Source organism: Budorcas taxicolor, chromosome 6, assembly GCF_023091745.1.
Source record: "Budorcas taxicolor isolate Tak-1 chromosome 6, Takin1.1, whole genome shotgun sequence".
Taxonomy (NCBI): Eukaryota; Metazoa; Chordata; class Mammalia; order Artiodactyla; family Bovidae; genus Budorcas; species Budorcas taxicolor.
In genome coordinates, this window is record NC_068915.1 from 60,588,612 (window position 1) to 60,602,127 (window position 13,516).

General features: G+C 44.8%; 1 protein-coding gene across 2 annotated transcripts; it reads left to right on the forward strand.

The window, feature by feature from the left end:
• The first annotated feature begins 248 nt into the window (after positions 1-248).
• UCHL1 (ubiquitin C-terminal hydrolase L1) lies at positions 249-11,953 on the forward strand. 2 transcript variants are annotated; one of them, XM_052641930.1, is made up of 9 exons: positions 249-325; positions 455-466; positions 946-1,074; positions 4,135-4,285; positions 6,189-6,274; positions 6,352-6,399; positions 7,255-7,321; positions 8,209-8,267; positions 11,799-11,953. In XM_052641930.1, the coding sequence occupies exons 1-9, from the start codon at positions 293-295 to the stop codon at positions 11,883-11,885; spliced, it is 672 nt and encodes a 223-aa protein (XP_052497890.1). In that variant the 5' UTR covers positions 249-292; the 3' UTR covers positions 11,886-11,953. The 2 variants fall into 2 exon arrangements, with proteins under 2 accessions (XP_052497890.1, XP_052497891.1); XM_052641931.1 differs by lacking the exon at positions 455-466 and having other exon boundaries at positions 260-325.
• Positions 11,954-13,516: the final 1,563 nt, after the last annotated feature.

Consider the following 13,516-nt stretch of genomic DNA (forward strand, 5'->3'; position numbering starts at 1 on the left):
ACATGCAAGAAACACCTACCAACAAAACCCATCTTCACAACCACCAGATTATCTCACCAGCAAGTGAGACTGCAAGGTTTGGGGGCTAGGCCGTACCACTCCGCGCTGCGCATGGGGGGATTCGTGCCCATTTCGCTGCGACTGACCGTTTCCCCTCGCTTGGTTTTGCCTCTGCTCCCCCTGCGCAGGCACCCACAGTGCGTCAGGCCGGCGCCTTATAGCTGCAGCCTGGGCGGTTCCGCTTGCTGTTTTTTCGCTTCTCTGGATCGTGTTCCTTTCGAGGTCCGCGAAGATGCAGCTCAAACCAATGGAGATTAACCCCGAGGTGAGCGTCAGGTGCACGGTTACCCGAGGGTGGCGGGGAGCGCAGGGCCGAGGGTCAGCCCTCGCTAGGTAGCGTATCACTGACTGCTTTTATCTTTGCTTTTTTTTTTTCTTTGCATTTGCTTTTCAGATGCTGAACAAAGTGAGTGACGTCTCGCGCTGCCTCTGTCCTCCCCCCGGGAGCACCGAGGCGCCTTCGGCTGTTTTGCGGAGACCCAGCGGCCCCCTGCGCACTCCAGAGGCTGCGGGGCTGGGGCGCGGCCCGGGCGCCCTCTCCCTGCTGCTGCATGGGGGGCGGCGGTGACTCTGCGAAACCGGTCGGAGGTGGGATGGAGGAGGCTGCGCCCAGATGCGAGCGCCAGGCCCAGCTCCCGAGGGCGTGGCGCGGGGCGCGCGGGCTGGGATGCCCGGGCGTCGCGGGAGCCACGTGTGGGCCGCGCTTTGTGCTGTGTCATTGCGCCCGGCTGGGGTGGGGGGCGGGGCGGGGCTGGGCCGGGCTCCTCCCAGGCCCGGGTAGGGGCGCGAGGATGCGGAGCCCGCGCCCGCCGCCGCCGCCCGCCTTCCGGCGGGTGCTAGCACTTTTGGGTCTCCGCACATGGCCGCCCTATTTTCTCTTCGCAGGTGCTGACCCGGCTGGGGGTCGCCGGCCAGTGGCGCTTCGAGGATGTACTGGGACTGGAGGAGGAGTCTCTGGGCTCGGTGCCAGCGCCGGCCTGTGCGCTGCTGCTGCTCTTTCCGCTCACGGCGCAGGTAGGGCGTGGGGCCCGGGGTGCGCAGGCTCTGCGCTGTGCGCGCTGCCCCCAAACCCGAGTGATTCATTGAGGCCGGTGTAGGGTCTCCTCCCGTCCTGGCCGCCCAGTCCTGGCACACTGCCTCTTCCTTGTCGGGGATGGAGGGAGAATTCACACTTTCGTGGTTCCTTACTCCCTGGGGGTCCTGTTTATTGAGTTTATTGCGTTGCCTCGCGTCCATCAGCATTGCCTTAAACTTGGAAGAGAAGCAGCATCTCAGTTCCATCATCCTGATTATCCAGGAAGATTGTTCATCCTGCTCGTGAGTCAGGTTGACCCTAGGCTTTTCCGAGCTTTTCACGCCAAGGAGTGGCTGGCCGATTGTTTCCCTTTAAGGGCTGTGATCTGTCTTTTTTATTGTCTGGTTCTCTCTCAGACTCCCACCTTGGTGTAAAATGGAGGGATCCCGGCGTGCCTAAACCGGAAGAAAACAATAGCTTCTTTAAATTTACGCCTCTTCTGCCTGGGCCTTCAGTGGATGCAGGGGTTTCTTCCCAACCCTCCACTCCCTACAACTTACACACTTGTTTTCTTTAGTCTCTCTTACGTGTTTTTCTAAAGCTTAATCACTGTGCCTGGTTCCGGTGTGGAAATCACCTTCTAGCTCTCTGACCTTGTAGCTTATTGAACAGGTGGACATTAGACCTGTCTTGGAAGTGCTTTCTCATTTCTCTTTAGATGGTCTTCCTCCTGCATATCAGATATGAAAGGGTGGCTAGGGTGATTGTCTCAGATGTATGGAATCCCACTAATGAGCATGGCTTTGTCTGTCTGCAAGTGCTGCCACTCGATCCCTGACTTAGGAGTGGTTGAATTTTGCTTAAGTGAAACTCCAGGGGCATTAGCCTATGGGGCATGATTCCAAACAGTGAGTTTAACTCGCAGCATCCTCAGGCGACATTTCTAGAAACATCCCCAGCATAAATTAAGCCTTTGGAAAGTTCAGGCGTTCCTCCAATGGGCCAAGTATTGGGGGTTAAAAACAGTTATTAAAAGCTATTAGGGTAATCCCACTGACATGTTTGTTACTGAGTTTTCACTTAGGTGAAAATGGAGTTCCCAAATAATTGCAAGTCAAAGTATGTTCCCTGTAGCTCAAATCAAATGCAGTTTTCTCTCATTTGAGCCTCTCACAGAGGTTTCTTATTAAAGGAACCATGATGACTCAGGGGTTTTTGAGCAGCAGCACTCAAAAGGCAAGGCCTCTGGGAGGCAGTGGAGAAGCGTATGTGTCTTACAAAAGCCCACTGGTCTCATTTTGCTGGATCAAGCAGCTCTTGGTTAGAGAACATTCTGGACTGAACATTTTGTGCTTGAGAGAACTCGATACTTTTTCCTTTAGCTCTAGTTAAGTCTATCAGATTCAGTGAATGCCTATTTTGTGACACAAAACAGCTCCTGGGCTAAATACTGAAGCAGATTGAAAGCAAGTTGAGGTTTATAGGTGGACTTCCAAAAAGCTAGTGTTAATTTAGAAAGCATCTAATTTTGTCAAAAAATATTATGAAATCCTAAATAGACTACTTCTAAAACATTTTAAGTGATCATGAAATATTTATAGAACTGTCATCATGCAAAAGTTCAGACAACCATAAAGGATGATGCTACCAGTTATGAAAAATTAAATTTTTTTTTTTAGAAAAGTGAAAATCCTTAACAGTCATTGGAAGCTCAATTCAAGTACAGTAGATAGATATATGATGCTAGCACTTCCTACTGGAGAAGGCAGTGGCACCCCACTCCAGTACTCTTGGCTGGAAAATCCCATGGATGGAGGAGCCTGGGAGGCTGCAGTTCGCGGGGTTGCTAAGAGCCAGACAGGACTGAGCGACTTCACTTTCGCTTTTCACTCTCATGCACTGGAGAAGGCAGTGGCAACCCACTCCAGTGTTCTTGCCTGGAGAATCCCAGGGACGGCGGAGGCTGGTGGGCTGCTGTCTATGGGGTCACACAGAGTCAGACATGACTGAAGCGACTTAGCAGCAGCAGCAGCACTTCCTCCTACTACTTGGAGTTGATCTTATGTGACAAGAGAGCTTGTTCCTCTGATGGTACCACAGACAAAGCGGAAACTTCAGTACCATGTAAAATAATGCAAGGCTCCTAGAATTAGAAATATACGTATTTCTGGGATTCTGTACGATTTATGCTGGTTGTAAAAATTAGTGTTTATATAGTGTATAATTGGCAAAGAAACAAGTGTATATAGTGTATAATTGGCTGTCTCCTATTTCTTACAGGAGAAATTTGTGTGAACTCACAATCCAGCGCGCTAGACCAGTTGTCTTTCCTCCCTAAAAGTTGTTGTTTAGTTGCTCAGTCATCTCCAGCTCTTTGCAACCCCATGGACTGTAACCCACCAGGCTCCTCTGTCCGTGGGATTTCCCAGGCAAGAGTAACTGGAATGGGTTGCCATTTCCTTCTCTAGGGGAATCTCCCTGACCCAGGGATCAGACCCGTGTCTTTGCATTGCAGGCAGTTTTTTATTAAAAAGATGAGGGAGTAGTTAATTTCTTTAAATTGTTCCTTTCTATAGTTTTGTTTTGTTTTGAAGTGACATGTACTTGGACTAGAATAACTTCAAAGAATAAAGAAGTATAAACTAGCTGGTGTTCTTGGGCGTTCAGTTGACCAACGCTTGATTGGAATGCATGTGTAAGATACAGTTGTTGCTGTTAAAAGGAAGAAAAGAACGAACTTGCCTGTTTTTCTGACTTCAGCACGCCATCCATCTCAAGCTAAAAGGTGGCAGTGGTGTCTAGACAAACTTGGGCTACAATCCAAGACCGCTGCCGCCCTGCAGCTGCAGGGTGGAGTGTCTGCCCCTCTCAGAACCCCACAGGCTGACTTGGTATGGGAGGCAGACGGGCCATTCTCTAGGTGCCGGCCAGCACCTAGGACCAAGACTCCTGGTCACACATCCCACTGTGTCTCCATTTAGGCACTAGAACTCACTGTGCTTCCATCTGTTCTTTGCATTTGCATTTTGAGATGTAAAAATGTCTTCTTGAACTCACAGCATGAGAACTTCAGGAAAAAACAAATTGAAGAGCTGAAGGGACAAGAAGTCAGTCCCAAGGTGTACTTCATGAAGCAGACCATTGGCAACTCCTGTGGAACCATCGGACTCATTCATGCAGTGGCCAATAATCAGGACAAACTGGAGTTCGGTGAGTGGGTTTTGAGGCCAGTTACCCTCTAGCTGATCTTCAGTTAACTGCAGTACTTCCTTCCAACACTCCCAAGGGTCTATTCGGCAAAGCCATTGCCTTAAAATTTTTTTGAAAACCTACTCATGCATATAGGATCAGCAGGTAAATTCTCATTGTTGCTTCTCTTTTGAGGAAGGGAAGCTCATTTTCCAAGAAGCATGGTGTGGCTTCTTCCACCTGGAGAGTCAGACTCTTGGGCTCTCCCATGAGCAGAAAATTGTCATGATTCTCATGTGCTCCTGGTCTAGTCTCAACAATTCTAAAGAGCTAGAGTTGATGTTAAGCCATAAAATACCAGCCTTTAGGACCTTTGTTTAATGGTGCAGTGTCTCATAAGCAACAGGAGAACTAACCTGGCCTAAAGCAGCAGGAGATCCTGCAGGGGCATAGCCACAGCCCAGCACCTTGAAAGATCCATCTCTGAACAAAGCTGGGTCAGGGGTTTTAGCCTGCTTCCAACGGGTGCTGTGGAGGACATCGAAGAGATGAGTCTTAGCCCTGAAGTTGTCAGAAGCTCAATTAACAGTGCTAACAATGATAAAATTATATATGGCATTATATATGATTTAGGCCAAGGGTCAACACATTTAAAAAGCCAAAGAGTAAGTCATTTAGGCTTTGAGGGCCATATGTTCTTTGCTCTGATAGTGCTATAAGAGCAGCTTTAGACAAGATGTAAAGCAGTGGATGTGACTGTGTTCCAGTAAAACTTTATTTACAAAGATAGGCAGCAGTAGTTTGCCGCCTCCCGATTTAGACCATGGATGGGGGTGGCTGAGAACTGAATAACTTCATCTAAGGGTCCAGGCTGTTGCTTGTAGCAGGTCAGATACTTTTTTAGCAAAGGAATTGTGCTTCAGACTCGACTCTTTGTATAATTTTGAAATTAAAAAGGAGGGGGTTATCTAGCCATGAGGGACCAGATCTTCTAGAAGCTGCTTTTTCAAATAATTGACTCAGCATAGTCATATTAAAAAGTTGTAGCTTGGTCCTTTTTATTTCTTCTGCAGTAAGCATCATTTTGTTTAGAATGTTGTATTCCTGCAGCTGCAGATACTGTAATTCTGTAAACATGGTCCTGATGGTACCATAGGCCTAATCTAAGTCATAGTTCTCCTCCTCATAAAGTTATGAGACGTTTCCTGTAACTTCCGAATTTTGAATGGTGTGCATTTAGCAAATCTGATAACGTTTAGAGCTGAAAGTTCAAATCGAGGTCTTTTGAAATGCGAGTGGCTGCTTCGTACACATTGACCAATGCACAATGTTTACGCCAGCCATCGGCTAGCCAGCTACTCTAGGCCAGCTGTTAGGCACGTTGCATTTCCGGTCTTCAGGTTGATGTCTGTCTGGGTAACCATGTTACTAAGATTGCATTTCTTGGCCCTGAAATAAGTCTTGGGTTGAGAACCATTACTAGCTTTGAATGTTGCATCATGTATGCAGTAAACATTATGCATGGGTAGCTGCTGTAGATGACAGGACTAGACAAGACAGTTCTGCCTTTATGGCATCAAAAAGCTCACAGATAGGTGCTACAGCTGGATCAGTGCTGTAACAGATGTGATCAAAGAGATGAGGGTGAGGTGGAAGATGAAGGGGTCGGGGAGCCAGGGAGAAGATGTAAGGAGGAGCCTGAACCCCCCAGAAGAAGGGAGAGTTCTCCGGTTTGAATGCAATGAGAAGGGAGTGGTTGGAGAAAGGGGCTGGGGAGGGGGCAGCTCATTCCCATCCTCTGAGGCCATGGTACAATTTCAGGTTGCCAAACATGACCAAGGGTGCGATGTCTCCAGCAGTTAGTAAATGTGCACCCATTCACGTTATACCTGTACTAATGATGCTTTTGTTATTTTTCGCCCAGAGGATGGGTCCGTTCTGAAACAGTTTCTTTCTGAAACAGAGAAGTTGTCCCCTGAAGACAGAGCAAAGTGCTTTGAAAAGAATGAGGTAGGAAGAGAACGTCTAGAACATTGATTTTTAGTACTCTGGAGGTTTCTGTGCTGACTCTCCTCTGTTTTCCGCAGGCCATTCAGGCAGCCCACGATGCTGTGGCACAGGAAGGCCAATGTCGGGTAAATACAAGTTAAAGCCAGGTGGCCCGGGTGGCCCCTGTGTTTCCCCAGAAACATGTGCAAAAACCTCTCACCAGGATCCAGCACATGTGTCTACTCAAGGCCGAGGAATGCCAGGAAGTTCTACCAGAATAATGCCTTGACCAGACCTGTTCATAACAATGGCTCTTCAAAATATCTGATTGGCAGTTGACACAGTCTTGAGTACATTCAGGCTAATAATGTTTTATGTAGACTCAAATGGGTCTAGTAGAGTGAGTAACACCCTTCTTAGTAAAGAACATTTTAGATACTCTGAGTCAGTTGGAGGGCAAGCTAGACTAGCAAGGACTAACAGTTTCTAGATGACTTAGGTATACCAGTAATAACAGCCTTCGAGTCAACTGTTAGATTTAAGTTGATACAACCCTAGTTGGCTCTGCCACTATCTAGTCTTGACCTTGGGTGAGATGCTTGTCCTCCTGAAGTCTTAATTTCTTCCTCAGTAAAAAGCAAGTTTTAAGAGTTCTGATAGTTACTGTATATCTACTTTAATGGTCTTAGAATAAAACCTAATATATGGGAAATAGATACTAGCTCTAATCATTTAAAATAATACATAGGCAAGTTGGTTCAAGCATATTCCACTTAGGGACTTTATTTTTTAACAAATTAGGTCCTGCTTATTGTTCATTGCAAAATACAGATATCAAATCAACAGATTGTACACCTTAAACTTATGCATTGTTATGTCAGACTTATGCAGTGTTATCTCATTTATATCTTAATTTTTTCTTTCAGCTTTATTTTTAAATGTAGTATATAACACAATAAAAATTCTCATTTTCGAAAAAAAAATGTCTTGATTCTCTTCAGGTAGATGACAAAGTGAACTTCCATTTTATTCTGTTTAACAACGTGGATGGCCACCTCTATGAACTTGGTATGTCTCACTTTTGGAGTCTAATATAACTGCATGTATTCTCTCACACATAGTTCCTCTTACAGTACTGGTGTGGGGCTTTATGGCTGCCCTTAGTATATCTTTAAGCTCTTATGGAGGCATTTAACCCTTGTCGTGCCCAGAGTACCTCCTCCAGACCGCTGACCAGTGGAATGAATGGATTTAATCACAAACCAGTAGAGAGAATTGGTCAGCCACTTCAAGATACGCATTCAGATTCCGTCTTCTACCTTGTGCTGTAGCATCACCAATATAGTTTCCAGCATCATCCTTTTCGGACAAGCAATACTTTTAGAAGGAAATAAATACTTAAACATGACCTGATCTGTGTACAAAGAATTTAGATATGTTGGGGTAATTCCTATTAGCTGGTTTTAACAAGGAAGATCATCCATCTCTGTTTTAGGAGTCACCCCCTTTGTATTAATGGGGAAAGACTTGCAGCTGTGTTATCTCAAGCCAAGATACTACCTATGGGCAAGCAAGGGCAATGAAAACTTGGGGCCAGTCAGCAGTTATTGAGGGACACATGAAATCTCAGAGATCCCTTTGTCTTGCCTCCACCTTCCGTGTAACTCAGACTGCATCTAACTTTTTGTGTTGTGGTCCTTCTCGAGAGATGGGCACAAGCCCTGCTGTTAGGTCGCTAGATTCGGCTCGTGTGGTCTTGGCGCTTGTAGATTAGAATGCCTGGGATGGATGTTAGGAACACTTGAACCTCATTTCCAGCCTGTTTGCAGGCAGCTTTCCCTTGGTGGGAGCGGTAATTGTATTTGGAAGAATCTAAAGCTTGCCTTTAAGTGGGACAAGCACAGTGGCCAAAAAACACGCAGAGAGAATCAACATGCCTGGCTTTTCTGTTTCAGATGGACGGATGCCTTTTCCGGTGAACCATGGCACCAGCTCAGAGGACTCGCTGCTGCAGGTAATCTTTGGCATCCATTTCCACTGGGGCCCACACTGTGTTAGCCAGTTTGTCTGTTCTGAAATGCAGACTTTTTTCAGTACAGCCAGCATCAATCATCTGGGATAAGAGCAGTCTTTAGGGCTTAAAGATCATCATAGTAATTCTATCTACCTCATTTTATGCAAACGGTTTTAAACAAGATGCTTTAGAGCAGCCCTGATTAATCTGTCTTGTGTTCTGTCTTTAGCCCACAGTTAGAATTAGCCTGAAAGTCATTGCTTACTTCCCTGTGGGATTAAGGTGACCATTGTCCTTTTGTCAGATTACATCATAGCCACTGACTCAGACTCACGGAACAGCAACCCAAGCCTTGCCTAATCCCTCTGTGACAGCCGAGTGTGGGTCAGTCTTGACCTGTGAATTCTGGTTATGTAGTTAACTCTTTGAGTTTTTTCTTCCCACATGGTCACTCCACTGTTAACAGGTCAAAAGAAACAAATTCACAACATGCCTGAAAAGAACTTTAAGATCCAGGGTCGCTCTGCAACTGTCCTGGTACAAGTGACTACAGATAGCTCTTAATTCCAAAACAGAGCTGGCAGACTAGTCCACTTCACCCTAAAAATGAATCTAGAGTTGAATCAGTTTGCTGTTACAAAGGAAAATCACTTAATTGTAATAAAATTGAACATGATGTTAAGATATAACTTCTTCATTTGTCGTAACAAAAGCTAAACTCTTTGGCATGCTTATGTGCAGACAGAGAGTTGGCAAAAACTTTTTCTGTGACGAGCCAGGAGATATTTTAGGCTTCCTGTGGCATATGGGTTCTGTTGCATGTATTCAGTTCTTCCGTGACAGCTCCAAGGCAGCCCATAGGCAGGGTCTAAATGAATGCGTATGGCTGTGTTCCACTTTATTCACAAAAATAGGCAGCAGGCTGGATTTGGCCCACACGTTGCAGTTTGCCGACTCCAGGCTAGATGCTGTTCTGTGTTAATTACCTGTTTCACAGAGTCCTTTTAATGATGCTGTGAGGTAGTTACTCACATTTTACAGATGAGACTGAAATGCAGAGGTGAGTGATGCCCACGGTCAATGACAGACTGTAGAATCCAGCTTCAAATAGTTGGTCTGTCTTTAGAGTCTGTGCTCTTAGCCACTGTACAGTACTGCCTTTATAATAGGCCTGTCTTTGGAGCATCGTAGGCCTGGTGACCTCAAGGTGTTAGTGGACCAAATGATGCCATTCTTGGAGGGAGGGTCCCTTTCTCTAGCCAGCTTTCATATACACCTGAGATCAGTCAGAGCTACTTCTTGGCTATAGCAGGGGTACATGAGAATGATGATACGGAATAAGAACTAGACCTAGAGAAACAGGATGGGGTTTTGCATGAGAGTCAGGATTCACTTATGGGAGAGAAAATGAATAGGAGCAGTAATTCTCATTGCATCCTACTTGGATTAAAGGCTGTGGTCCTTCTAATAAAGTTTCCCAGGTGCATACTTAACTCCTATCTAAGGTTATACCAATATAGGCATGCCTCACATTGTGGGTTCGGTTCCAGACCATCACAATAAAGTGGGTATCACAAGAGTTGAATTTTTTGGTTTCCCAGTGTATATAAACGCTATGTTTAAGTGTGCAATAGCATTATGTCTAAAAATATATCTATAGCTTAATTTAAAATATTGCTAAGAATTGCTGACTATTACCTGAGCCTTCCGTAAGTCAGTATTTTTGCAATAGGAACATCAAAGATCACTGACAACCATAGGAAATTTAATACTAATGAAAAGTTTGAAATACTATGAGAGTTACCAAAATATGACACACATACAAAGTGAGCAAATGCACTGGGAAAGTGCTGCCAGTAGACTTACTCCTTGTAGGGTTATTACAAAGCTTCAATTTGTGTAAAAAAGAAAAAAAATGCAGTATCTTCAAAGCCCAGTAAAGTGAAGTGCAATAAAATGTGGAATGCATGTACCATAAAATGTGCTCTTCATAGAGTACCTAAAACTGTTCTGTGAGTAGAATTTATGAGGTGTGGGGAACGTAAAAACCTTTTGTTAAAAAAAAAAAAAACTATATTACAATCAGCCAGCATCTTAATCAGTGGGAATTCTTTTCCTAAGACTGGTCCTATATGGTTAGAGATGTTTTAGGTTATCTAAGTGAAAAAGTCGCTCAGTCATGTCCGACTGTTTGCAACCCCATGGACTATACACAGTCCAGGGAATTCTCTAGGTCAGAATACTGGAGTGATAGCTTTTCCCTTCTCCAGGGCATCTTCCCAACCCAGGGTCTCCCACACTGAAGGCAGATTCTTTACTGTTAGAGCCACCTCTCCCTTTTACAGCAAATCTTCCCGACCCAGGAATCGAACCGGGGTCTCCTGCATTGCATGCGGATTCTTTACCAACTGAGCTATCAGGGAAGCCCTAGATTATACTCCAAATAAACTTGCTAAACTGGTGAGAAAATATATAAACTTAACCCAAGCATCTTAAATTTGAGTGAATTAAGTCACTGCTTAGTGTGTGTGTAGCAGATGGCTGTTGTCTTTAGAGGCACACCCTTAATGAACACCGTGGGTCCTAAAGGAAAGTGGATTTGGGGAAGGCAGTCTGTAATACCAATGTACTAAAAATTCTGATACAGTGTTACTTTAGATCCCCTACAGTTTTTCTGAGTGGTTCCAGAGCAGGAAGAAAACCAGGGTATGGCTGATGCTTTTTAAGGGCCAAAACTGATCACGTTGGTGATATTTTAGACCTTGGGAACTGGTGTTCCATGATTTTCTGTTAGAGCATCCAATAGCCTCTTAAAGGTCTTACATTTAATATTTTGGTTGGACTCTTTCTGCTGGACTTTTTACAAATTGAACAATGATCGATATTCTGATCCCAATACATTTAAACCCTAGCATTCAGCAGGTAACATTGGGATCAATTTTCTGTCCTTATTCTTTGTAATCTGGGTTTTAGAATTAGTAATTCATGGCATTCCCTAAATATCTAGGCAATTATCATTTACCTGTACCTGGAATGCCAGATATTTAAATTTTGTAGAAGGTTTACTTTCCCCTGGAGAAGGAAATGGCAACCCACTCCAGTATTCTTGCCTGGAGAATCCCATGGACAGAGGAACCTGGCAGGCTACAGTCCGTGGGGTCGCAAGAGTGGGACAAGATACCACCACCAAAATGTTTGCTTTTCCCTAATGAAGAGAAGTCAATTTTCTGTCTCTGGATTTGAGGGGAAGAAGGTATACTTGTCAAAGCCAGGCACGAGGTGGCAGGAGCGCAGAGCATTTGCTGGCGGCAATCAGGGCTTCTGAAGCCACATCTGTGATGTGGGTCCTTGTCTTTCCCATCACCTGATTTTTTTTTTTTTCCCCTCTTAAGCCCTGGTTTTCAAGTTTGTTGGGAGGTTTAACATTGGTCAGGGTGCACTTTGCAGGTCTTGGTGATAATTTTCCCTTGAAGTGTTCATTTTGAGCTGTTTGGTGTTTAAAATTTAATTCACAACTTTCCTCCTCCTCAGGACGCTGCCAAGGTCTGCAGAGAATTCACTGAGCGTGAGCAGGGGGAGGTTCGCTTCTCCGCTGTGGCCCTCTGCAAGGCAGCCTAATGCCCCATGGGGCACTTTGCTTCTCCCCCTCTTCCCTTCATTGTGAAAGTATATCCCCCCCCCCCCCCATGCTGGTATAAAATGCTTCAGTACTTGTAGAGCACAGCTGTTCTGCTTCGGTTCTGCAGATAAGCACTTACCCTCAACCACGCCCCCACACTGGCAGAGCTCAGCTGTTGATGGAGCAAGTTCGGCATCAGCCTGTGATGGTGAAGCATTCCCCGCGTTGTGTCTTGTACCTCAATATCTAATGCTTTAACGGCTACTTTGGTTTGTGTCTGTAAGTTAAGGCCTTGGATGTGGTTTGTCCTTGAATAAAATTTTTCTGCTGATAAGAGAAAAGCCTAAACTGGTTTTCATTTTTTCTTCTCTCCAATATATCCCAAAGTTTCATAGCAGTTACATATATACCTTCCATATAAGAACTTTTATAGTACTGGGAAGAAAATTACCATGAAATTATTATCAGTTCAGTGTGTTTCTAGATTTTTTCCTATCAGTTCAGTTGCTCAGTCGTGTCCAACTGCGTCCCCATGAACTGCAGCACTCCAGGGCTCCCTGTCCATCACCAACTCCTGGAGTTTACCCAAATGTATATGTTATTGTGTGTTCCTATAGGCTCTTTTTATTTTAATTAGTCTTTTTTTGGAGCAGTTATTGAAATAAGTTGATAATACATTGTTAGTTTCGGATTACAACATAGTGATTTGACGTTTAAATACATCATGAAATGATTACCTATGATAATCCTGGTAATGATAAGCCTAGTAACTACCTGTCCCCTTACGAGATTAACACAGTGTTACTGATCATGTTCCTTATGCCATAAGAGTAATTTTACAGAAAAACAAGATATTATAGTTCTCATATAGCCATCATCCATTGGTGGCTCAAACGCGAAAACATCTGCCTGTGATGTAGGAGACCCGGGTTCATTCCCTGGGTGGAGAAGATCCCCTGGAGAAAAGAATGGCAACTCACTCCAGTATTCTTGCAAGGAGAATTCCATGGACAGAGGAGCCTGGTGGGCTACAGTCCATGGGGTCGCAAAGAGTTGGACACAGCTGAGCAACTAACATACCCCCTCATCTATTTCCCCCATTTCATCTTAACATTAATATGATACATCTGTCACAGTTAATGAACTGATTGATAATATGGGCTTCCCCAGTGTCTCAGCTGGTAAAGAATCTGCCTGTGATACAGGAGACTGGGTTGGGAAAATCTCTGGAGAACGGAACAGCTACCCACTCCAGTATTCTTACCTGCAGAATTTCATGGACAGAGGAGCCTGGCGGGCTACACTGTCCATGGGGTCCCAAAGAGTTGGACATGGGCGACTTTCACTTCACATTGAAAATACTATTGACTGAAGTCCACAGCTTATTCAAATTGCTTTTGTTTTTACCTGATGTCTTTTTTCTTTTGAGGATCCTATCCAAAATACTCTTAAGGTTCCTCTTGGCTATGACAGTTTCTCAGACTTTTTAACAGTTTTGAGGAGTACTGGTCAAGTATTTGGTAGGATGCCCCTCTCTTGGGATTTGCCCAGTGTTCTCATACTTAAGGTTATGAGTTTTGGGGGCGGAAGACCACAGGTAAAGTGCTGGTCTCGTCATATCAAGAGTACA